The sequence below is a fragment of the Melanostigma gelatinosum genome (genome assembly GCF_949748355.1).
Source record: "Melanostigma gelatinosum genome assembly, chromosome: 2".
NCBI lineage: Eukaryota > Metazoa > Chordata > Actinopteri > Perciformes > Zoarcidae > Melanostigma > Melanostigma gelatinosum.
Genome location: NC_136635.1, coordinates 13436845 through 13463397, shown reverse-complemented (window position 1 = coordinate 13463397; position 26553 = coordinate 13436845). Strand labels below are relative to the sequence as shown.

Genomic DNA, 26553 nt, shown 5'->3' with positions numbered 1-26553 from the left:
CTACTCCATTACATTTATTCGACAGATATAGTTACTTTAAGATTAATATTGTCCTCAAATGACTGAATACAACATACACACAGCTTACATATTATCATCACTGATAATAATAATAATACAATAGTACTTTTACTTTATGTCAGTACGGTGGATGAGGTACTGAGATGTGAAAGAAATGTCGTGGGAATACAAAATACAATATTTCCCTCTGAAATATGTTAAAGTTGCATTAAAAACTATGTTATTATTAGTAAAGTACCTCACATATGTACTTAAATCATTGTTCTTATTTACATTACAGCACTGCTTTTTGCTGATTGTAGGCTACTTCATTACTTTAAGTTACTTGCCATGATATTGTATTTTGTGGTGTCGCTATGTTTATATATATTCAGTGAAAGATTTATGATGCGTTCAGGTGCTCTATCGGTATTGTTGTTCTGGGGTTTCCTCAGACTGTAGCAGTGCCAGGAAGAAGGAAACAACAAGAGGAGGAGGAGGAGGAGGAGGAAGGACGAAACAGAGGAGGAGGAGAAGAAGAAGAAGGAGGACGATGGATACAGTGAATGACGACGGTGTCACATCTAGCCACTAGTTCAGGTTCAGGTAGCTACCAGCGTAAACACGCAGAGGGCATAATAGAGGCAGAGTGGTAACTAAACACCACTAGAGTCTACTGTTGAACGCGCCACTATCTTCTTCTTCTTGGCTCTTCTTGTCGCTCTCTGTGGGGGAGGAAGGGCGAGGATATTATGGCTGCACTTTCTCCACAGATCCGAGGACTTCAGATAGATGAGGTAAACTAACGCTCCTCTCTCAAAGCAGCGACACTGTTCATGTGATCACGTCGTTAGCCAGCTGGCTAACTAGTTAACGCTAACGATAGCGTTAGCCAACTAAACACTGTGCGTTAACTAACGCTGGCGAGCTAACTACCCCACCAGCAGGGGGGTCAACTCGCGATGAAAGGAGTTATGTGTTCGCTAAAATGTGGTCGTTATTGATAAAAGATCGATGAAATTGATCAGGTGTACTTCTCAGCTAATGCTACACACATTAGAAAGCTGTAGCTGTTCACTTTTTCATCCAGGAAACACAACAGGCTCCAACGGCTGTTTCCCCTACTCAACACACACACACACACACACACACACACACACACACACACACACACACACACACACACACACACACACACACACACACACCTAAACACACATACACAACTGACCTCGACCAAACTCTGAATTAACTCGCTAAAAAATCACGTTGGCAGAGCTTTCACTCCAGGTAACGACGTTAGGGCCCTATAGTTGTGTCCTTCATGCCAAGTCAGTGTGATTGATTGCGAAATCTTGTGATGATTCACCAACTTCACAGTAAAAGCATAAATGAGGGTTATGATGGAAATGTACCAAGTATTGTCAGGATGTTACATCATCCCGTAAACACTGATTGTATTGAGGGGGGTGGGGGTGGAAATGAGTTTTGTGTGTGTGTGCGTGTGTGCGTGTGTGTGTGTGTGTGTGTGTGTGTGTGCGTGTGTGTGTGTGTGTGTGTGTGTGTGTGTGTGTACTAGTGGACCGCATTCCCAAGACAATATTCAGTATTCTGGACTTGCATTAACCATGGACAGAATATTACCAGTCATTTGAGAGAGAGAGAGTGGTATTAGTTCAGTTTCTAGTTCAGGTTTTTAATTGTTTATGTTTGTATTATGTCCTTGTGTTGTTTGGTTTACGATTAATGTGTGACGGCAAGACTCCATCGCTGTCTTTATGTCATTATCATATACACAAACTCATTCTTTTTTATTTTTAGGAAGAAACCAGAGTCCTAAAAGTGAAAGTCGTTGCTGGAATTGGGCTGGCCAAAAAAGATATACTCGGAGCCAGGTAAGCTGTAGATGGTTAACACTAACTGTTGCTGTATGATTAGGGCTGCGACTAACTATTGGTTAGTTTTACATTTTCCCTAAAATCAGTGGTCATCTTCCTGTGCATGTGTGGTGGGCATCTCCCGTAGTCAGTTTGCTTCATTATCTTCAGTAAAGCCGGACAGTCAGAGCTTGCATCCTCTGAACCATTGTGTAGAATGACAGGAAGGGGACGACGACCTTTGCGAACAAACAGCACACGTACGTCAGCCATGAATCAGTTTGTGTTCCATTAGTCCAATTCAGTCCGCCATTCTCTCCAAAAACCCTCTCGACACCCAAAGTAATGTGCTATATTTCTGTCAAGAATTATTCTATTGCACCGTGGGTTATGTTAGTGTTTAATTCTGATTCAGTTATTTTCTATTTTTCATTTATAGATGGGTCATTTGGAAGGAGTGGGTGTGTAAAGGTTCAGAAGGATGTCTTTGTTGTTGCAGTTTTCACAACAGACATTTGCTGGAAAAAAGAAGAGAAAGTCCTTCATTCTTTAATTAAAAACCTCTGGTATTTCCTTTGCAAACAGCCCTGCCTTTTGCAAGGCTGGCGCTCCTCCAAGACCATGACTTGGTAATGAGTGCTGATTAGCTTCGTCTACAGCATAGTGTCATGTTGTTGGGCATGTTTACTCTAAAAAATCCCCAAACAGCTCTCCAAATTTAATTATTTTAATTCCCTGTTTTAGGCCTTTGCACACCACATTTGTGTCCTACTTTTAGGTTTCCTTAAAATCCTCCATTTAATAAATGTTTACTTCCCCATAACTGCAATCTGACTTTGGCACAACAAGAGTTGTGGATTTTATGCCTTTATGTTTAATTATGCCTGTCACAAACAAAATTGCTGTATTAACATCCCTCTAATGTAAAAACACTCACTTCATCTATCACCAATGCTGCAGGCCTAAAGATACATAAAGATTGGGTGATGAATAATGTGATTGTTGAATGTGGTTTTTCTTCACAGTGCCTCAAACTATCATGAATTAACAATTCCAGTCAACTTTGCTTCAAGTATTGAGTAGCTGGAACCATTATGTTCATGTTTCTCAGGTCTGAATGCAGCTCCCTCAGAAATAAAGTAGAGATCCATGGCAGAAGAACCACACAAACCACTAATGCTTAAAGAACAGAAGTAGATTTAAAGATGGAGGACTACACCAGACCTCAATCTAATGTGTGTCTCTTTGTCTTGCAGTGATCCATACACAAAACTCTCCCTCTATGACCCCATCAACGGGGAAATCACAAGTCTTCAGACTAAGACAATCAAAAAGGTGAGCAAGTGAACATCTACATTTTACACTTGTTCTGTTTGTGGACTTCTATTTTATTTTGTATTCATTTCCCTTCTCATCACACGTTACATGAAGACACTGGACCCGAAGTGGAGCGAAGAATTCTTTTTCAAAGTAAGTAAAAACTTCAAATACATAAACATTTTAAAATGCATCTATTTATCGCTCATGTGAATATCTACGCTCACGTGTATGTATCAGGAGATCATTTGTGACATTTTACAACAATACTCTTAATCATACATATATACTTAATCACATGAAGCTATAAGATTTTTAGAGTGATGCTGTTGGTTGGCTTTGTTGACCTCAGTACTTGTGTGCTTTGATTGTATAGATTCTATATTGTGTTTCAGGTTGATCCCCAGAAGCATCGTCTGCTCTTGGAGGTGTTTGATGAGAACCGCCTGGTAAGTTATTTAGTTATGTTCAACTTTTCTGTGTATCATTTTGATATACTCAACATTTTAGGTTGTGGATTCCAAGTGTGGAAATCTTGGTTCGCTTAAGGGCTGCAACTAATAATAATTTTCCTTCTCAAATAATCAATCAAAAGTTTGGTCTTGAAATGGTTGGTTTTGTTTGACCAATGGTGTAAAACCCAAAGATATTCAGATTTGCTATCATAGCAAAAAGAAAAGCTACAAATCCTCACATTTGACAATGTAGAACAAGAGAATGTTTTGTATTTTTGCTTTTTAGTGCACATCACACAGGGGAACCAGCCAACCATGCTTAAGTCTGGACATGTTCTAAAAGGTGGATAACCTGTCTTGCTGTATGTCAGTTTGTTATAATTGTCAGGCAAAGTGTTTTCATTGCTATATTATTCTCACAAGCCCTGGACAGGCTCCTACATTGACAGGGCTACTGGCTCTGTAGACTGGTATGAACAGACCGGAAAGCATTGGAAATCAATTTTAAGAGCCACTTTACTATAGAGGGACACAATAGTTGTGATGTTGATAATTGTTCAGGTGTTCAAGTCAGGAAATTGTCTCACAAATGTTTGAAAATGTAAAACAAATTGATTTGAAGTCTAGCTTTAAACAAATTAGAGTCATAAACAAATATTTCTCAGAATACCTAATCTGTGTTTACCATAAAGTGAACAATGAATGCCAAACAAGGCAATGTGTCGTATTTCTGAGGATAAGGGTATCTCCAGTCAGTGCAAGGTTATCTTTGGTTTGTCTGCCTGATACGGCTGCCCTTATTTTGCCACAACATGCGAGTTATTGTTGGGAAAACTTTGATCCCTTATTATTCAGAGCTGATCATACGGGAAAATCTGACTGCCTTAAGGCTACAGGTGTGGCTGGTGATTGAAGGAGTCGTATATCAGGTCGATGTGTAGTTCTATGTACGTAGCTTAATAGTTTGTTATAACACACATATACACATCGTGTTCCTGTGTGTAGCAGCAGCTCAGTAGGAACTGAGGGTTTGCTTGTTGCACACAGCAATGTGATCGCTTCTGGGAATATAAGTTTGTAGCACGATCTCGATGGAGCTGCTGACCCAGTTTCACGCTAGTCTGAGACACAGCAGGATCTGAGACACCTGAGCAGCCAGACCACAGTGACCGCATCATTGCTATCTGAGACTTCCTGCTAACTGTGCTATCTGTATGTAAACACGGTGAGTGAGTTAGTGGGGAACCACAATTTACTCATTTACAACAGTTTTATCAGAGCTTTAGCCATAAAATTAGCAAAGTAACACATTCTGTAGTTGGTGCACCCTACCCTACATTTACACTCCACATAGTTTTTATTTATTGATCTGCGGCTGCATAGCCACACATGTTGTATAAAGCCATATATAAAACATTCTTGGAACTTTGTCCCGCTGTAATTCCCTTTGAAGCTATTTTGTACTCTGCTCTGGAGCAAACAGAAGTTATCAACTCATAATGTTGATGTTTTTAGGAGTTGAGACAGCAGTATTTTTCTTACTGAGTTGCAGCTCAAATAAGTTTGGTCTTATCTTTACCGGCGCTGTTATCCCCACTGCTTCGACAACCTGTCCAAACTGGTAAAGTCTGCACAGTGAGCATGAAGCAGCACATTCGATTGGCAGAAGAAGATGTCTGTGCACAGCTGTGTCTAGAAATCTACCACGTCCAACGTGTACAGTTTCTTATTGGTTCTGCACAGAACTAACAATGCTGTGCTGTAAAATGGAAATCATGTTTTGTCCCACTCCCTTCTTCTATTGTGCTTTGTTTGGTTATGTTTGTAATTCTTTATTCTTATTGGTCACACTATAGAACAAGTTAAAACATACAGTCCACACATACACACTTAGCTTCTGCTTCACTCTGTTTGTTATTGTGCTTGTAGTTTGACTGAATGTTTCTAGGACGTGTCATAATATCAAACAAACCTGGGCGTGGCTGACTCGACTCTGCCTTGTCATGCTCCAGTAGATCTTGTCAAAATGTGACGGGTGTGTGCACTGTGAACGCGCGTGTGTGTGTGTGTGTGTGTGTGTGTGTGTCACTGCTGCTCTGACACTTAGAGGAATGAGCAGGAAATTCAGGAAACGTTCGCAGAGATGTTTTGTTCTGCTGTTCATTGTGTTAGTGTTGTTCTTTAATAGACATTGATAATTGTTGTCACTTTCACCTACTGTCATTATTACTATTCCACTTCTGCTGCTTGTGTAGCAGGTTACGCCGTGTAGAAAATGAGAATGACGCGATAGTCTAACAGTGTGTGTGATCAGACACATGCAATTCTAAATAAGAGACATTCTAAGGTTTCCTTTCTGCTATCACATGCTGGCATTGAGATGTCTCACTTCCAGAGACGGCATGAATAGAGAGTATGCACATGGCCGTATGCAGAAGTTGCCATGGTTACACCCCCCCCCCCCCCCTTTTGAATGAATGGCCATCATGAATTCACATTGAAAACACTATAACATGGTACGGAGCTGTTGTGCAACCTACTGCACAGACTGATTCAGGAAGAAGTTTTTACCCAAAGCTGAAGGCTACAGAGAATAGAAGCACAGACTGAATAGAATAATAGAATACAAAATCCTCCCAACCTGCCCTGATAGTGAGATTTGTCGACAGACGACCAAAATATCCACTGAAGTGTGATTTTGATCAGGCTGACAAGTCCTGCTTTAAGTTATCGACGTGTCTGCAGGCTTTGTTCAGAGTAATGATACTTGCATGTATTATTCTGCCCTCACTATGTGTAGCTCAGCAAGCTAAACACACTTAAAAACAGTGATAGTGAATTCAAATAATAAGAAAATGATAAGACAAAAAGCTAAAGGTATTGTAAAAATGAATTAGTACAGAAACAATAAAACTGGAGTCACCAAAGTACAGACGATTTGTCAAATGAGTCATGTTGACCTTCATGTAAGGAAGAAACATATGATCGTCAGTCCCCACAGGGAGTACAGCACAGTAGTTAATCTAGTAAAGAGTGAAAGTAAAGAGTAAAATACACAACAGCAGTAATTCAGTACACTTCATTATCAACTTTTTCAAGATGGTGTTTTGTTTTCCTCCAGGTATCTCAAGCCTTTCCGCTCACAACAGACGTATCATGTTAGTTTTGCCACTCGGTGGTGGTGTACAATGTGAAGCTAGCAACTCGTTAGCCGTCAACTCATTACAGCTGCTGACTGACAGAGCCATCCTCTGTCTCCTGTGTCCAGCCTCTACTCTAGCCACACCGCACTGACACTGTGTGTAATGACATAATATGGCTTATCTTTTCAATCTTTCTTTTGGTGCCGGATTCAATCTGTGTATTACACGCAGCTTTGCTTTATTATTGGCCTATTACACACCATACTGTACGACTTAAATATAAATAGTGTCGTGTGAGTCGCCAATCTTAAAGCCAGATTGAGTGATTGACAGCCAATCACGAGGTTTCCTGGTAGTTTGTCATGTCGGTTTCAAAATAGGCAGCTGCATCAGTGAAGTGTCCTCTGATGAATCATGTCTTTATCCTGGCTGTCTCTTACTATTACACCTTTTACTAAAACTGATTTGGATGCACACTAATGCCCTGAAATAGGCCAGTCTGACGCACAATAGGCTGCCATTAATAAATCTGACTGTCAACAGCCACGGAGAGGAAATCAGACCAGCACTGTGACACGAGGTGTCGTATAACAGGTGTCGTGTCGCCGTCGAAGCTCGTTCTCATCTTCTTGTGTTTTTTCGTCGGCGGGCAGATAATATGTCACAGCTTACTTTATGGCTGTTTAACACATTCTCTGTTTCTTTGCTTTAGTTGTACTTTTGCATTATTTTGTGCTATGCGATTTTGCAACCCCCCAGTTTGTTACAGAATGATATTGGAATCCATTTCCTTTTGATTTCCTGTAATTCAATAGCAGCGGGTAAAAATATGTTTGGGGCCACAGAGCAGTAGAAACATTAGAAGCATTCCCACAGCAGGAAGTAGAGACTTGAGTGAGCGGCCTGAGGCAGATGTAACAGTTTACCAAAGCTTCGGTCTTAAGATGCAACGCAGAGGGTTACCATGTTGTTTTCTCCAAAGGAGGGAACAGGAGTGAGGCGGTTGGAACAGACACCAGGCGTACGATATTAATCTGGCTGGAACTCGGGAGGTGCCGTGACCTAGCAGCTAAGCTAAGGTTATAAAGCAGGTCAGCATTGGAAGCTCTTGTCTTTTTAGTTTTATTGTAATTTAGTTTTCCGTAAAAAGGTTTAAGCTCCTTAAGGGGGCTAATGTCTGTGATTGCTCTTGTTTCAAAGGTCGTATGTTTGGGTCATGTCTCCAAACGGAACCACTCACCCCCTCTGACTAAAAGCTGAGATCAGCCTGGAGAGGAATGCGGGTTGTCACCAGAGCTATTTTGGCAATGTACAGCCGCTAATGATTGTGATTGCAGAGCAGAGCTCGGAGCAGTTGCTTTGCTTTCCTTTTTTTTCCTTCCAGCGAGTTTGATCATGCAGCTCTCACCAGCGCTGCAGGGATTAGAGAGTTAAACGAATGGCACGTCGTCTGCGTTTACAATTTGCGTCAAGGAGAAGCAACACAGACCCTCTGTCAGGAAGCCTCAGCAGCCATGGTGAGGAGAGCGGAGTCGGCGTGTCAGCTCGTAGCCCCACAGAGAGTCTGGCGCACAGCTCCGTCCACTTGAAGGTGACTCCGCTGTCACCAGACAACGCTAATTTACAGCGGTATTCTTCAGTATTCATACCCAGGGTCAACACAGGAGGATTTAACAAGAAGAGCATTCTGCAGATCTCGCTGCAGCCCTGTGGAAAGCTCGGCGGAGAGCTAGATGGCAGTATAGAGGATGGAGACCCAGGGGCCAGTGAAGGCGGAGCAGGCAGTGGCTCTGACGGAGGCTCGTGCAGCAGCAGCATCATGGCCAGCGACGCCGGGTACTGTAGCAGCAGCAGCATCTTTGAGCCAGAGGCTTCAGAAAAGCACAGGACCACCCAGGAGTGGAGTCTACTCCGCTGCAAGTCAAAGGTCCCTTTGAGACGGTGCTCCTCCTTGGTTATATTTCCAAAGAGCCCCTGCAGCACACCACCTGCTTCCCCTGTCAGTCCAATGGCTCTATCTGCTGTCCCACCACCAAGGGGCTGTCATCAGTCATCTCTACAGACATCTGCCAGTGAATTCTCCCAAGATGATGAGGAAGTGAATTGCAAAGAGTCCATTACCACAGCAGTAAGTGGCCATCGCCTCCCTAAAGGAAGCTGTTCAGCCGAGTTAAGGGACACCAAGCACATGGTGCAATTTAATATTCCTTTACAGGAAGAACCAAAAGGCAAAATGGAGGACAGGAGTAAAATAAGGGAACTGTCGTCAACTTTAGACAGATCGAATCGTCACTCCAGCAGCGTGCTGCTGCACTTTGCCCACCAGAGACCAATAATGTCGGGCAAGGGAGCTACAACCACGGCTACATTCAATGTGGAAAATCCTGAGGCTCCTAACCCAGCAACACACCCCGGTGGTGAACACAACCCTCGCACAAAACTGTACCGAAGTACTTCTGCTTGTTTGTTCTCCTCAACTAAACCAACAGAGAAAAAGGTCTGTTCGTCAGGAAAAGGACAGGAAAGGCCTGAGGAAAACCATTGTCATCGAGCCATACAAAGGAGCTTTTCCCTGGAGGTGCCCTACGCTAACACTGGAATTTCATGTCATGTTTCAAATCCAAAACTCAGTAGCCCTCACTCTCCACATGTGCACATTCATTTGTCTCCTTGCTGCCCAGCTAAGCTGCGTAGCTCTTTTACTGATGTAAGCACAAGCCACGAAGGGATTAACATGCAAAAGAGTCAAAACACCAAGGTGAGTGTTAAGTTGCTTCAGTGGAACGAGCTGATGCTCGCTGATCAACAGGAATGAGCTCAAATGCCTAAAACAGTTCACCCAAAATATATATTTTTTCTCTTACCTGTATCGACCGTAGAGATGTCTCCCTTCTCTCGAATATAAAGGGACATTATGACACTCGTCTCGTGGTGCTCAAAGTGCCAAAACAATAGTCCCGTTATATTGAAGAAAATGCAGACACCTCCACGGCAAACCCCAAACAAACCAGATGGAATAATGTGTATTTTTGTATTATTAGAACTGTCGCTTTAACAATGAATTGCACAGCAAAGAGCTCTCTAAGTAGTGACACTAAGGTGTAACACTGTGGAGTCACCTTTAATGTTGTTTGACTGGTTCTCGTAGATTCCACACTGCTTTGGTTTGACAGCTCGGGTGACGCCACTTTGACTGTCTTGCAAATTAAAGTTTGACTCATGAATACTTCACGTAACGAATAGCATGTTCATTTTATGCTTAATCGTTGGCTTATAGTTGCTGAAGGTAAGTTAAACCTTTTTAAAAGATGACTTAAATAACTTTCAGTATTTAATATACATGCCGAGGTTTTGGTGCTCTCGCCATCCAAACCCTTAAAACTCTGTTTACTCAGTGTCAGCCACAAACTAGAGAGACGTGCAGTAATGGAGAAGATCACTACAGCGAAGTCATGCAATCAACAAGCCCAATGTGGACAAACATTCAGAGGTTTTCAGTTACATTACAGGAAATCCATTTACTTATTGGTTTTTCAAGAAACTGAATGAGAAGGAAGTTTCCCGTCTCTCATCCTGTGAGTCTGTCCGCTTGTTGGTGTGTATGAAGACATTCAACTTCAGAATAGCTCTCCATTTTTACTATTCTGTTAGCGCTATGAGTAATCGACTTTAAGTATTTCCCCGGGCTAATTTTAGTGGTGGGAAAAGCAGTGCCCCTAGCTGGTATAAATAAAGTGCTTCTAAAATATTCCCCTTGACTCCAGATAGTCTGGTGGTCTGCAGCACTGCCCAGTCCCGTGGATTCAAATTTAACAGTATGATACGTGTGTGTGTGTGTGTGTGTGTGTGTGTGTGTGTGTGTGTGTGTGTGTGTGTGTGTGTGTGTGTGTGTGTGTGTGTGTGTGTGTGTGTGTGTGTGTGTGTGTGTGTGTGTGTGTGTGTGTGTGTGTGTGTGTGTTGGGGGTAATGTAATGAAGCAGGATGGGAGCGTGAGCCTTTCCCAGTAAAAGGTTGGTGAGTTCCCTTCCCTATGGGTCCTCCTGTCAGGCAGTGTTTGTGACGTATCAGGTGTCAGCCCCCCTCCTGCATTTAGCAGGTTGTCAAGTAAGATGGCGTACTCCTTACCTAATTAGCCAGTCCATTTACTTCCAAGATCTAAATTTGCTTTTGTAGATCTGGATTTTACTTTCTCACTTTAAAATGCCTGTGAAATACCAGCATCAAGTGTATTCATTTCACTTGAGCTAGGATGTCCATAGTCCTTCGTGAATATAGATGTGTGACGAGTCACATCACCCTGTTACAAGTCAGCATCAATACTACACACCTTTGTTTACTTTCTGACTGTGTCTGCCCACAACTGAGCAACAACAATGGGATTCAGACTCAATAAGTATTGTCATTATTAAAATTACAAGGAAGCACACGTTAAAAAAAACTAAAATATATGTCGTGATTTTCCTGAGGAAATGTAGCAAAATGAACTTTGTACTTTCAAATGACTTTCCTTTTACTGCAGCAGTAAAATTGGTGACCTCATGCCTACAATCAGTCTTACAGCAATGTTTAATATATGGACCTCAAACAATCAAAGCGGAAAATAAACTCTTTCAAATCAAAATATTCCCATCCCCTGAACTATATGGGCTCAACGTGCTAAATGTGAAACCCTTTGTTAATCTCAGCAGTGGCAGAGACAGACTACTGTCCTGGGATCAAGATAATGTTTTTGTAACAGAGATAAATCAGTTTGAATGTATAGTTGCAGCAGGATGTGATTTTTTTAAATCCCACATTGGATTTTTTTATGGAAAGTTCAGGTCTGCTTTTCTTATCTGAAGTGCCCTCATAACCCCGTAATACTCCTCTTACCAGTTAATGAACAACCAGGAGTGACCACGTTACCCACGGAAGGGGAAAGACGTGACTCATAACAAAGAATAAATTACACACATTTTCTGAGGTAACAAGTCAAAGATGAGCTCCATGTCATTATGGACCGTTTAGATTTGTCTCGGCTAGTTTTGTGCAGCTGCCACGGTGGTTGTGGTGGTTGTGGCAAGTTGCAAGTCCTTCAGATTCCTTCACAAAGTGATAACATGTGGTTTAGAAAAGTCACTCACGCATTAATGAAAATACCCGAGCAGCAACAAGCTTAACTCTTGGACTTTAACTTTAAACACTGGAATATAGCAGCAGACAAGAAGAATATGACCTCTTTCTTCCCCTTCAAGGGTTAAAATACTATGTTTTGGTTAGACACTCTCGATAAGCTGTTTAGCACAACCTCACATAGTACATGGTCAGCACTGCTGTGTTTCAATTAGTGTCACGTGAACCTTCAGGGATGCTCTTTATCAACATTTATCTTTTAATCTCGGGTAGTCTTATCATGTGTCCAAAGCAGACACTTCCTCTTTGTTAAGCTTGGCCTCACTCCACCTGCATCTGCTAACTTTACAAGGAAAGAGACCGTTTCACATGATAGAAATCTCTGTTCCTGATATAGAAGTGACCTCCTTGACTTTTCAAACCAGCAGGGACAGCCATCACTATTAGCCTGCAATTGTTTATGCATTTCTGTTGATGGCACTCTCTGATTTAATTTGACGGAGGGATCAGTTGTCCTATTAGGCTGTAATTGTTTGTATGTGGTTCACTTTGTCATCGCCTGAGCAGACTGGTAAAAGCTATGAAGGGCAGACCGTATTGATAAATGTTGTTGATGTAGTGGGTGACTGTTACATGGGCCCCGGGGCTTAAAGAGTATTATCAAAGTGGAGTTTAGATGAAGATCGATCGGATGAGTGCCGACAGCTGATGTGAATGTGACACTAAAATGTTATCCTGCTAGATGTTGTACTTGATTTATTGACTTGAATCAATAAACAATAAACATTGCCATAATAACAGATTACCCACAGGTATAATGTGGGACGGGACACTGAAGTTTACAAATGTCCTTCAACTTCACATTAAGTCCAATCTCTCAGTCAGTAGACATGAGGCTTTTCATTTTAGGGACTTTACAGTTTAGGGGAGGAAAACAGTGCATGTAGATGCTTTAAATGAACTATGTACTATGTACACACACACATCTCCACTACACTGGCTGTTTGTAAACAATACCAAAAGAAACACAAATCCAAACGTTTTTTAATGTCCTGTGGACCGTGGTGTGTAAATAAATATAACCAACATTAATGCTGCTGTTCCCTTTTTAATAAACATCTGTATTTAGACCTCACTGTCGGGGAAACACTGCAAAGTTCTTCTCAAAATGCACCATAAAAACATTTATCCACTGGGAATAGAAAGCAACTACAGCTTGCAGAAAAGTAATGACAATAAATATGTTTGACATACCAGAGCGTTGTTCGTTTTCAGGTTCTCAGTTGAGGATTTACTGCTCTACTTCATAGTAAACTGGATATTTGTAGCAATGTAATTATATCAACGAGAGCTTTTTGAAATTGCTTTTTGTCACTTAACTATTTTCTGACATCAAATGATTAATTGTGTAGTTGAGAGTCTGCACATTAATAAACAATGAAAATAATTGTTAGCTGTAACCGTACTTCTGTACACTTGTGATTTCCATTTTAGCTGTCGCTCTTTGTGCAGAGTGACTTACAGTGAGTGCTGCCATTGAATACCTCGAACAACATTGCAAGCAATCTGTAGTAAGACTTGTGTGTCTTAACTCGTTGACTTGTGTCTCTTTAGGTGTTCATTAAACCCAGACTGGGTAAAATAAATATATAAATTAAAAATCATTGCAAGACCATCAGTGAAAACTGTGCTCATCAAGCTAGTTTCATGTAGCCTGTATCTTTTAACCTCGACGTGGCTGCTTCTCTTGGCTCCACTATTAGACGTGCAAGGGCAGGACGACGGAGGCCTCCATCTATATTTGTTCACGTAAACACTCTATACTGCCGTTAGACAGTTTGACCTGACGCGGGTGTTAATTTGGTCACAAAGCTGGCTCCCTCAGCGCAGTGTGTGTGTATGTGTGTGTTTCCTTTGACACTGTAAAGGCTGCAATAAAGGAATGCGTGTGAAGTGTTCAGAGAAAAGAAAAGTGTATCTGACAAATGCTACATTACTTCGGTCCCAGTGGCAATAAGACACAGTAAGCCATTCATTGTGGGCTGATGAACACATTCCTATCGAGGCGACATCGTTAATATATGTGGAAATAGATAAAGTCAGATGATCTGCATTGTTTCAAGTATAAAGAGTGCAGTGTCCCATTTATTCGAATGATTAAAGAGAGTTTGTTAGAGGAACTGGCTGGTAATAGATGTAGCAGACAAAGAAAAAGTCTGATGGAGATAAAATACCACAAAAAAAATCACTATCGGATACACAGCATCTCCCTATGGAGATATTACAGTGGTTCTCATTGCTCCAAAGTCTTTTGAGTATGTAGGCCCGTCCTCTGTACATGTGAATGTGGAAGGAGATAATATTGTCATGATTCTCTCTCTCTCTCTCTCTCTCCCTCTCTCCCCCCTCCTCTCTTGTCAGACACGTGATGACTTTCTGGGACAGGTGGACATCCCCTTAAATCAGATACCGGTGAGTCCTCGGTTGCAGCAAATTCTTGTTCTTTGCATATTGATATCTGTGACTTGTCTAAGTTCAAGTAAGTTCGAATTTATTGAGTTTTTAACCGGCGCTCTGGAGCCGAGTGTCACCCATATCACCATGGGAGTATATACACGCATGCCCTTCTTCTAGTGTCTGTTCCACATCGATGTCTATCGTTTTGGAAACACAGTCCGTCATGGTTATGTTATGTTCCTGCTTTTGTTTCATTATAAATACAACACTCGCAAATAAGCCCTCATGGTACACTGCCACCATCATCATTTTCTTTAAATATACAGTGCTGTGTTCGGATACACGGCCAGGCAGTAGATTTATTCACGTGTCTGTAAAAATGTTTTGAGAATTAAAGATTTCCTTTTATTGTTTTGTTTTTTTTCTCAGACAGAAAATCCTAACACAGAAAGGCCATACACATTCAAGGATTTTCTGCTTCACCCACGAAGGTTGGCATGATTTCATGGCTATTTAATCCTTTGCCTTCTCCTGTTTTACATTCCATTTCACGTATGTGTTAATTTGCAGGAGAAATGATAGGCCTTAAATACTTGTATTTATTTCTTCGCTGTTAAAATGAATCTGTTGGTTACGCAGCCACAAGTCCAGAGTCAAAGGTCACCTGCGTCTCAAAATGACGTACCTGCCAAAAAACCCCGGCTCAGAAGAGGAAACGGCCGAACAGACGGAGGATGTAGACGTAAGTTTTGCCCGTGATTGTTGACAGGAAGAAGATATCTCCCACGATCTACGAAATTATCACAGATCCTCTTGTTTGGTTTGCCTACGCAGTGATTCTTCTTACCTGTTCGTAACGCATCACCTGCAGCCTCAAGTTAACATTTTAGAGCGTCAATTCAAATAGATGTCGATTTTGGCATGGCCGCAGTGATATGAGTTCTTAAGAGCTTCTCCTTAATGTAAGTCTTGTCTTAACATAAAGTCCGTGAGTGCATATTTGTCCCACTGCGTGTTCATGGCCTTTGTAAAATATGCTGATGATTAATCTAACTCAAAGCTCCAGTCTTCATCCTAGCCAGTGAATCTTCTTGTAGTTTGCAAGTCTTTTTTTTTTGGTGTGTGCACTTAAACAGCAGGCATTAGGATATTGTCTCCCTGCTGCTGGTGCTGCCCGTTAACACTTTCTGTTCATGTGGAGCAGCCTGGGTGGGAGTTTCTGGAGGCTCAGGACATGTCCGGTCCCAGACAAAGCCAGCTGCTGCCTGCTCTGCCCCCTGGCTGGGAGGAGCGGCAGGACAACCTGGGAAGAACCTTCTTCGTCAATCATGAGAGCAGAACCACACAGTGGCAACGACCCACAATCCAGTAAGACTGCTCCCCTCTCCACAACAAAATGTTACATCATTTCCTTTGTTGGTGCAGTACTAATAGTGTGTGTGTGTGTGTGTGTGCGTGTGTGCATCCTAAACAGGGAAGGTGATGTGCAAGTGCAAAGAGGACAGAACAACAATATGGTTGCGGCGCAAGCTTTAAATACACGCAGACAGATCTCAGACCCAGATGAGAACAACACACGAGAGTCTCCTGAGGTAATTTTAACACCGTTTTTAGAAAAAGCCTTTTAGGTGACTGGATAAGGGAAGGAGGAGAACGGTGGGGGAAGTCTGGTCTGATAGCTATGCAGATGCCATGTTGCCGCCAGGTGTTGCACTGGTGGTTGTAGCAGTGTAGTTCTCACGTGTCCTCTGAGGGCTTTGGTTAAAACACTTATTACACTTTCTAAACAATTTGACTTTTAGGTTTCCTATACAACAGACCACTGTATATTTAAACTGAGTAAGTTGGCAGAGCCATTGTTGTCTGATCTAACCTCGGATCAATCCCCCACCGAGCCTTCTTGATGAATCTCATTTGTCTCATCTTCTAGAGCTGGGAGATCATTACGGAGGACGAGTCCACCTTGTACCACAGCAATAACCAGCTCACATCGCCTCCACCACACGGGCCTGCAGAGTTCCAGCCGCTCCAGGACGAGCTGAGAGCCGCTCGCTTTTCGGGGGCCACAGTTGGCGAGCTGCGCGCCTCCCAGATGGTGAGTCACTTTCTGTGCGCCATACGGTTCCACTTACCAGAAAGTCAGAGGAATAGAGACTCACGAAGAGATGGATGGAACCACACGCTTTCAGCGAGAGAGGGAGAAGAGTTAAATTAATAACACATTAATGGCCAAGTGATCATTGTTGTCTTTGGCATGCTCCCTCTGTCCTGCAGAATCAGGCTAGTAATTCAAGTCATTCCAGTCGCAGAGGAAGTGCCCCGACTTCAACGGGAGAGGAGCATCCTGTTAACCCTGTGGTGGGTATCTCACTCCGTTATGAAATCACTCCTTCCTACTTCTTACGAAACCTGTCTTACATCAGAATGTTGCTGTTTGTGTGGACACATGGCAGCGTTCAAGATTCTCAGCGGTTTTCTTTAATCTACCAGTGCCTGTGGTGTGGAAGTTGGGAAGTAGTTTGAGTGAATGTATGTGTTTCATTGTTGGTATCGAGTTTCTCAATGAGCTTGAGGTTTTACGCATTGATCACTGTTTTCATTTTTTATGTCATTCAATAGCATATTCCAACCTCAGCTGGGCTGCCGCCTGGATGGGAGGAGAAGCGAGACAGTAAAGGAAGACGCTACTTTATCAACCACAACAGTCGAAGAACTTCATGGACACGACCCGTCGTTCAGGTGCAAAGTGATTAATTTCATTATTATTGGTACTGATAGAGGGCAAAAGTATGTAAACTGACGCTCGATTGGCAATTTTCTAAACCAAATTTCTCCATACCTCTCGACATTATATTTGTTGTTGGACAGAAAACCACAGAGACACCACCACCACCACCAGCAGCAGCAGCACCAGCAGCAGCAGCAGCAGCAGCACAGGGTGTTGCAGGTGTACCCCAGAGCCAGACTCCACCCTTACCACCCATGTCCCCCGAGGACTCTAACGCTCAGCACACCCCAAGCCCCGAGGCCACACCTGAATCTGGCTCCCTGCCGGCTGGTTGGGAGGTCCGCAGTGCTCCCAGTGGAAGACCCTTTTTCATTAACCACAACACTAAGACTACTACTTGGGTGAGAAAGATGTGCTTTTACCTTTTTTATTTCCAATACAAAGTTAGCTTTTTTTAAAGCGTAGTCTGCACTATACCCAACGCTGTTTCCTGTGTAAGTATTTCCTCTTTGACTGAAACACACCCTTTTTGTTTTGTCTGTCTCTGAACAGGAGGATCCCAGGCAGCCCAAGATTCCTGTGCACATGAGGAAGAGACCCTCACTCGACCCATCTGATCTCGGCCCTCTGCCGGTAAATTCAGCAGTTATAGAATATCGGTAACAAATCAATTGAAAGACATTCATCAACTTTAAGCTTTAGATCTCAGGGAACAATCCTACATGAGACCTTAAATGCTCTGTGCTGTAGTATATAACCAGAGCAGACAGAACTGTCTATTTTATTTGATAGTCTAAAGCCAACATATTTAAAATGTACGTTTTCTTTCTTCCTAGCCCGGCTGGGAAGAGAGGGTCCACACGGATGGGAGGATATTCTACATAGATCACAGTGCGTATGACGTTTAATACTAAGATTACCTGATGGACGAAGCCATGTGTAGGTTTCCATGTTAATGAATGGCCTCTGATGTATTCTATTTCACAGACACCAAGATCACACAATGGGATGATCCCAGACTGCAGAACTCGGCTATAACCGGACCAGTGAGTACAGATTATGTTTGACAAATTATTCTTCAGTCATATGATAATGAGCACACAACTAAAATAGTTCTTTATTTATAGTTTGCAGCTTTCCTGTAAATATGTATCCTTGACTACAGTGTAAGTCATGCGGTTAAGGTGGATTTGTCCCTAAAGGTTGTCCTTTGTTGGTTCTAGGCAGTGCCTTATTCCAGAGATTATAAACAGAAGTATGACTACTTCCGGAAGAAGCTGAAGAAACCGGTGAGTGTCCTCAAAGAGCAACTGTTGATCTGTTCTTTACAACTACTTCTACCAAACACTTGATTCTAATAAGGACTGGTGTTGCTTTAACCTCTGATATCAGCATGTCACTTTCACATATGCTGCATTTATTCAACCTGTAGATGATCATAAAGTCTCTACTTTACGATGCATTACATTTCCGTGTAGGCTGACATCCCAAACCGCTTTGAGCTGAAGCTGAGGCGAAATGCGGTGCTGGAGGACTCGTACCGACGCATCCTGTCGGTGAAGAGGGCAGACCTGCTGAAGGCACGACTGTGGGTGGAGTTTGAAGGAGAAAAGGGGCTGGACTATGGTGGTGTGGCCAGGGAGTGGTTCTTCCTCATGTCCAAGGAGATGTTCAACCCGTACTACGGACTGTTTGAGTATTCTGCCACGTGAGTCCAAACACTGCCTCTGTTTATGCCTCCTCTAATGGTCTTATACGTCATTAACTTGTGTTTAGACAAGACAGTCTTGTGTTGCAGCACAGCCATTCAAATTTAGAATTAGCTGGTGCTCCGTTTTATAGGAAGGAACAGTAAATAAAAGACATTCAGGACAGATGTTCTGCCTCCAGGTCTGGAAAGTCCAGGGAAATATGAGAAAATACCATCCTAGAGAGACACACAGTGTATATCTGCTCACATTGTGCACACACATACTCTGTATGTGACTTTTGGAAGGATACATTTCTGTTTACACAGTGTCAAGGCCACATTAACATTAATATTGCTCATCTTCCTTCACTGTCCTACAATACGTGATCTGGAAAACTGTAATTGTGGAATGGAAAATGAGCAGTTAGTGGTATTTACATAACTTGTGATGAGCATCAATGAAAATATAAATGTCAAGCGTCACGTCAAAGTCCCCGTACAATCACAGGATTCTATTTCTTATAATAGCAGCAATTTAAGAACACACATAAACAAGCTGTAATTATCTGGCAGAAACCCGGACAGCTGATTTAGGAAAATATTCTGTTATTCCTGTTCATATTTTGTGATTTGTCTTCCAGAGACAACTACACGCTGCAGATTAACCCCAACTCAGGTTTATGTAACGAGGACCACCTGTCCTACTTCAAGTTCATCGGTCGCGTGGCGGGCATGGCCGTGTATCATGGCAAACTGCTCGATGGTGAGTGCTAAATGGTGTCATCGGGCGTAGGGGAGATCAGAGGGATCAGAGCAAATGGTGATTTATTTTTTTTATAGATCCTGACATTTTTATTTGTGTCCTTCAAAGCTTTCTTCATTCGGCCTTTCTACAAGATGATGCTGCAGAAGCCGATCACGCTCCAGGACATGGAGTCTGTTGTGAGTGTCACATGTTTCCACTGCAAATAACTAGGTGACTCGGGTAATGTGGAAGATATTCATTTTGTGTGCTGTCTTTTCAGGACAGTGAATATTTCAACTCCTTGAAGTGGATTTTGGAGAACGACCCGACAGACTTGGATTTGAGGTTCACCATTGACGAGGAGCTGTTTGGACAGGTGTGTTCAAACATGCCGTCTTTGCCTCAACAACTTTTAATTTGTGTTAAGTGGTTAACCGTGTAATTTGCATTATATATTTCATTCCTCGTGTTCAGACTCACCAGCATGAACTGAAGCCGGGAGGCGCAGAGATTGTCATCACCAATGACACCAAGAAGGAATACATCCAGTAAGAAAGAAGAAGAAACCTTCTCATCATCTTCAAAGTGCTGAAATGACGGTTTGATCCTAATCGGCTGTGTTGTGTTTGACAGTCTGGTGATGCAGTGGAGGTTTGTGAACAGGATACAGAAGCAGATGACTGCCTTCAAAGAGGTAACAACTTATCTGATGCATTCTTTGTGTAACATGGTAGACACCATTCAACAGTATAAAGTAAGAAGAAAAGTCATGTTCTTGTGTTTTAGGGATTCTTTGAGTTGATACCACAAGATGTGATCAAGATCTTTGATGAGAATGAGCTCGAGGTGAGTCTTCAGTCCGTCTGATGTACTGAAATCCCCTTTCAGGTTAATTGTAGATTAATTCCAGACAGGTCAATAATGATGTGTCCACCTGCCGTCTTCTCCTCCACAGCTGCTCATGTGTGGTCTGGGAGATGTGGATGTGAATGACTGGAGAGAGAACACCAAGTACAAGAACAGCTACTGCTCCAACCATGCTGTTATCCAGTGGTTTTGGAAAGTAAGACAACTTTCCATGCCTGGAGCCATCAAGCTGAGCTGTGGACCTTTCAGAGTTTATTCTCCTTTTTAAGAAGAGCTTTGTATCTGTTGTTTATTTGTCTATCTGTTTGTGTTGTTCAGACGGTGCTGTTGATGGATGCAGAAAAGAGAATCAGGCTCTTACAGTTTGTGACGGGAACTTCAAGGGTCCCAATGAATGGCTTTGCTGAACTCTATGGTGAGATAACTGAAGATAACTGTGAAATGACTGCCTCGTCACATATTTTCCCTCTATACTGTTTATATAGCCCCTCACTTCAGTTCACAGGTGGCTGGGACTTTTTATTTTTATTGTGAATGAATTCCAGTTGAAATCAGGTTGTATGTGTTTGTCCAATGTTTGATGGGTTTGTTATTTGCAGGGTCTAACGGACCACAGCTGTTCACCATCGAGCAGTGGGGAACACGTGAGAAACTCCCCCGTGCCCACACATGGTGAGCACTTCACGCAGATTTTTCAGTTCATATTTTCTGACATTTAAAAAGGCTGAAGCAGATTTAGACAAAAAAAACCCGAATTGCTTGGTGCGCTCCTTGCTCAGAGTAACGTTCACAGATATTATCATGTGACTGTAATGTGTGTTGGATGTTGAGAGCCCACAATGACTCTAAAGATGACCGTTTTCATCTCCACTCTTGGTAATAATACGGGCACGCAAGATTAAAAAAATATATATTTTGGGGCTTCACAAGAATGTTCTTCCATAATATGGCATCTAGGGTCTTAGTCAACTAACACCCATGCGATTTTGTCGACTAATCGATTAGTTGATTTAACGGACAGAGCTGTAAAACTGAGTTTCTCCACAAAAAATCCCAAAGATGTTTGTGTTAACCAGAGTGGTGCTCATGTGTTTCTTACAATAAGAGAATATAGTGGGTTGAAGCCCTCTAGTGGCTGGATACAGTCATAGCTCTCACTCCGCTGTCTGAGAACTGAATACAGTCATTAGGCTCAGAGAGACGCCTTATTATTAAGGCAGAACTCCACTGATTTCTAAATGTCAAAGTTAATTTTGTAGTCGGTCACAGAGAATGCAATAGTAGCAATTGAGTTGCGTTACAGGAAGTTAAGGATCTCGGGGGTTTTGTAGCTGTAGCTTCCAGGGACTGGAGTGTTTCTGCCACTGTTGCACCACATTTGACCCAATCCTTACTTAGTCCGTCTCTGGAAAGTCCCTCATTTGTTATGGAGGTGCAGCACGAAATCACTGGACTGTCTGTTAATAATTATGAATGAACACATAGCAGCTGCAGTTGATTCCTGCATTGTGACTTTGCTTGAATATGACGTTTCCCTCTTTGTCTTTGCTTTCACCTCGTAAAGCTTCAACCGACTGGACCTGCCTCCTTATGAGTCCTTTGAGGAGCTGAGGGAGAAACTTCACATCGCCATTGAGAACGCACAAGGCTTCGATGGGGTGGACTAGAGCTTGTGCTGACTTTACTGCATGACGTGGTGAAGAAGTGTAACGATGAGGAAAACAAGCTGTGCAAGAGATTCATGTTTTAACCTGCCAGCTGTGTGACAGATGAAGGACAGTCGCACGACGTTCACGTTGGTCCTCTGTTGAGCCACATGTGAAGAAAGGACATCAGATCTGGAGGGACGGAGTTATTTAATCACTCTACATCTTCTAAAGTTTACAAAGCAAAAATTCAAAGCTGTATACTGTATAACAAAATCATCTAACCTTCAAAATAATTGTTTAATTTTGGCTGAATTGCCTCAGAAAACTTTATGCTCTGATTCTCACATCAGGTACTTGTGAGATTTCGTCTTTTTTTGTATTTGGTTTGAAATAATTTAGGTTTTGTTGCTCCTTAACTAAATCCCTGAACTTGTTGTTGTAGGCAACGACATGTCGGACGTTTTTAACGACAACCTGAATGATCAATTGGCAATTCAACCTAAATGAAAGATATCTTTTCCTATCATTTAATTCTATACATCATTTAAAAAAAATGTCATTCCATCACACTAATCCCAAACATATGCACCTCAAAAGCATTGGTAGCAGAAAATGTGCAAGTTAAATAAAAAGTTTGAGCGACTACACTTCAGGAAAGTGTATTATTTAAATATTATTATAGTAGTGATGTACCAATACCAGGACCAGTAAAAGGCTAAATTAATCATTCTGTAGTTTGTAACTGACTACATGCAGTGTTAGATTGTGCTCAATCATAATTGCATAATTGTACATATTGCCATGAGATCATTGAATATCACCGGCTTTTTTTTTTTGTTCTTTTGTTATTACATAAATAAACTGTACATACAAAATTAACTTTACCTTCTACAAATTTACGGAGCATTTATTGTTGAAACTGTTCACTCGAAATTGTGAAATTGGCAAATAACGGGTATTGGTGCACCTCCACATTACTCATACTCACTGTTTGTGTATCAGAGAAACAGACAAATGTATTTACACATAATATCTGACAGACTTGGCTTATCACACACTTTGTATACAGTATGTTGGAAATTAAGTTTTGTTGCCTTTTGTCAATGAGTGATATCGTTTAGTTTCCCTCTACTCATCATGGTCGTCTAATTGCAGCACGGTGCTCTATTTTTAAGAGTACAACTTTAATAATTGTTTTGTTGGTTGTCTAAATGTGTACAGATTATTGTCTGTTTTAAAAATGAGTAATCACTTGTTAATACCTTTGTAGGCAAATAACTGTTCGTCAGCAGTAGTTTTAACATTTTCTGAATGGCAAAACGTGTTTACACCACCTGCCATGTTTACAGGTCATTGATAAAAGAAGCTATCGTGGGCTGGTTCTTGTCTCTGACAACACAATTTTATACTTTATGCTTTTATACAGTCACGCACTTTGTTGATATCGATGAGTCTTACTTCTGAACTGTCTGAATCTTTGCCAATCAGTCACCTGCAGACTGCTCGAATCGCTCTTTAAGAAAATTATCCAATGCTTCAAGTGCACGTGTTTAAATGTTTACATGTGAACATCGCTGAAAATAAGCACATTCTCTTCTTTCACTTATATTTAAAGTTAAATACAGAGGCCTTCGTTTGTAATGTATTGTAGAATTTGATTGTTAATGTTTTAATCTCTAAATGGAAGTACTATTGTCTACTGAAGAATAATGAATATATCGACACTTAAGTTCTGATGTATCCGATTTTCTTCATATAGAAATTAATTAAAACACCTATAAGTGCATTACAACAACAACATACATATATACAACAGTTAAAAGGGTTGATTGAACTGTAGCTTTTAAATACCCATTTGATGACATATAGCACACCAAATTCAAATATATTTGAAAAATAAAGAATTGTAAAAAACAATTATCCAGTGTCTTCATGTCTCTTTCTCACTGAGTTTTATTTCTTATTGCAGTTTTTCACGGCTGATTTGAAGCACGTCAGACAAAGGCAGTGTTGTAGTGATTTCAACCTAAAATGCGTTCACTTAACTTCATGATTTTACACAGTTCTTAGTAACACTTTAACTATGTAGTGTACAAAAACTGAATTCATGGTTTATAACACACTTCAATGTAGTTGTAAGCAGATCTATTCACGTATTTGTCAACAGCTGTAACTCCTCCTGTGGGTACCTATAAGAGGAAGCTACAATAAACACCAGTAATATAACTATAAGTTATAATCGCTGTCTAAAACTGAACATTATTAAACACGTTTAAGTGTGTTATACATGTTAATATACCCCTTAATTAAAAAGGTTGGTTATAGTGTTAACCAGTTTTCTGTATATTTACACAACTATCACATGGAAAACATGATTTGCAGAGCATTTAACACCACTACAAGAAATGAAGTACAGAAGTCAGCTTCGAGTTGTCTCACAATCTTTCTGTTGTGTTGTCTAATAATAAGAGTGAGACTATGTCCACGTACAAGACATGTGACTCTGTAATCAGTGTGAAGTCACATGTAAAAAGAAACACCAGGCTGGTAACCTGCAGAGAGGAGGTGAAGCAGCTGTGACGTAGAAGTGTCTGAGTGGTATGTGGTAAAATCAGTGGAGGGACAACAGCACTCCAACTTTGCAGTATTGAAGTTGGATTTTTATCTAAAGTCTATGTTACAGTAGGTGTATGAACATCTATGACCTGGTGTAAATGACCCTAAGGAACGGATATAGAGCAGTAAACAAACTGCCAAAAATATGTTGTTGATTTTGTGTCTGGTTTTGTGTTTCAACGCTGCATAACAGCAGGTGAGGGCTTATGACACAATGCACTGTCAGCATGTGTATTCTTGATGATTGTATGAAGAGTTGTGAGGACACATCTTGAAGCTTTTGTCAAATCAAAAATGCCCATTTTGGATTTTGTCTCACCAATTCTTCACCATTTTAACTGTTTTTTTAGGATTTGATGTAACGAAAAGCATTTAAGGTTTTATTTTTGAGAACTGACACTGATATCTTTCACAGTATCCTGTAAATTCTTTTATTCAGTCATTAGATGTGATGTTTTCTCTTTTGGGTGGCACACATAATCTCACCAGATTATTGTAGTGTGGACAGATGTAAAGTACGTGTTTGTAGTTCTGAATTGTTCCAGCTGGGGGAAGTAGAACACATTGTATTCTTTGTGAATGGCATCACCCAACTTTTAAACTTACAGCTGACGAACAGAATGTTTCACGTCATATTAGTAGGAAAACATTGACCCTTCTCTTTCAATTCTGCTTTTTTATATCTAAATGTTTCTCACATTTTGTGATTTATTTTAAACTACATTTCAGTGCATAACAGAGCTGGGACAACCGTCTGCCTGTTTGTCTCAAGCTAATGTAGCTGCAGTCAAACATGGATCTGTGATCTCTCCTGTGTGCACTGATTCATAAGTAGTGTTAGCTGTTGACCGGCTCTGTGGACAGGACTCGTCAACATCTCTGTGGTCGGAGCCTTTTGTATGACTCAGCTCCTATGTTCTCCACAACCCCCCTGATGTGGCACTCAAAGCCCCCTCCCATCCACTGGGTCAGTGGAAAGGTCACACACCATTCAGGCCGGCCTTTTGGACACTTCTGGGGTCAGTGGGGATGGGCATGTGGGCCAGCAGGAAGACACAGACCTCAACCAATGGCAGCAGGTCCTTAGAAAGCTGGATCCCCTTCACCCACAGCCTTACCAACATTCATAACCTGACGATTACTTTTACTGCATTGATCCGGCCGCAGAGCTTGACCCGAGTTCACATCAGGCTGACCATCACTCCACCCACAAACTCTGCCATATTGGCAGGTGCCGAAACTGAATTTTTGATTGATTAAACACCGTAGGGAGAGCCACACTGACCATGAATGAGGCCATGCTCTCGCTTTCCCACGTTATGTAAGAGAAGTGCCGGCCATCTGCAATAAGGCTGTGTAGACTACTATCATTTGGTTGTATAATATAGTTATACACTTAAACATATAACTGTAATCACGGTACACTTGACAAGGAAACATTACCAGCTTATCGGTTGTATAGTATAAATGCTTGGTCTCTCGCCACAATAAATGATGGATATTGGATCAATATCGGCACTGACACAGCAGCTGTCCTGCTCCTATCAATGCTTCCTCTTGGTTTCAGGACCCAGTTTTAAAGGACAAATTAATTTCCAACATTTTTTCTTCCGTCTGTAGAGACCATTTGGTGTAGTTGGTCTCATCAATCCAGCTTCACTTGTATTGGTAAGGAAGAGTGAAAGGCTCTTGGTGGAACAAGTGAGACAACAATATCGGTGTACGAATGCTGAACTCCCATTGTTACGAAATGTACAAAGCATTTATCATTTTGGTGTCAGACCATGTACTAAAAACAGTGATCTGATTTTAAAGTAGTTGATACAAAACATGCAGTGTTATTGTGTTGCTTTACTATTATTGTGTGAATGAAAGGAGGCTCCAATCAGTGCAATGA

At 41.5% G+C, this 26553-nt stretch overlaps 2 protein-coding genes across 3 annotated transcripts; both read left to right on the top strand.

The window, feature by feature from the left end:
- The first annotated feature begins 602 nt into the window (after positions 1-602).
- On the top strand, positions 603-23937 carry nedd4a (NEDD4 E3 ubiquitin protein ligase a). Of its 2 annotated transcripts, XM_079289662.1 has the most exons (29): positions 603-797; positions 1822-1895; positions 3134-3212; positions 3309-3347; positions 3590-3643; positions 14326-14376; positions 14791-14852; positions 15001-15103; positions 15566-15729; positions 15836-15953; positions 16292-16456; positions 16636-16719; positions 16981-17100; positions 17230-17490; positions 17642-17722; positions 17926-17980; positions 18077-18135; positions 18313-18378; positions 18568-18797; positions 19421-19542; positions 19651-19721; positions 19805-19900; positions 19999-20072; positions 20158-20218; positions 20311-20370; positions 20480-20587; positions 20710-20806; positions 20991-21063; positions 21956-23937. In XM_079289662.1, exons 1-29 carry the CDS (start codon positions 753-755, stop codon positions 22056-22058), a joined length of 2775 nt encoding a protein of 924 aa, XP_079145788.1. In that variant the 5' UTR covers positions 603-752; the 3' UTR covers positions 22059-23937. The 2 variants fall into 2 exon arrangements, with proteins under 2 accessions (XP_079145788.1, XP_079145789.1); XM_079289663.1 differs by lacking the exons at positions 603-797; positions 1822-1895; positions 3134-3212; positions 3309-3347; positions 3590-3643 and adding an exon at positions 4790-4874.
- LOC306795226 (uncharacterized protein) lies at positions 8231-9607 on the top strand (the record flags this gene model as incomplete). The annotated part of the gene is made up of 1 exon (XM_079293672.1): positions 8231-9607. The coding sequence occupies one exon, from the start codon at positions 8231-8233 to the stop codon at positions 9605-9607; it is 1377 nt and encodes a 458-aa protein (XP_079149798.1).
- Positions 23938-26553: the final 2616 nt, after the last annotated feature.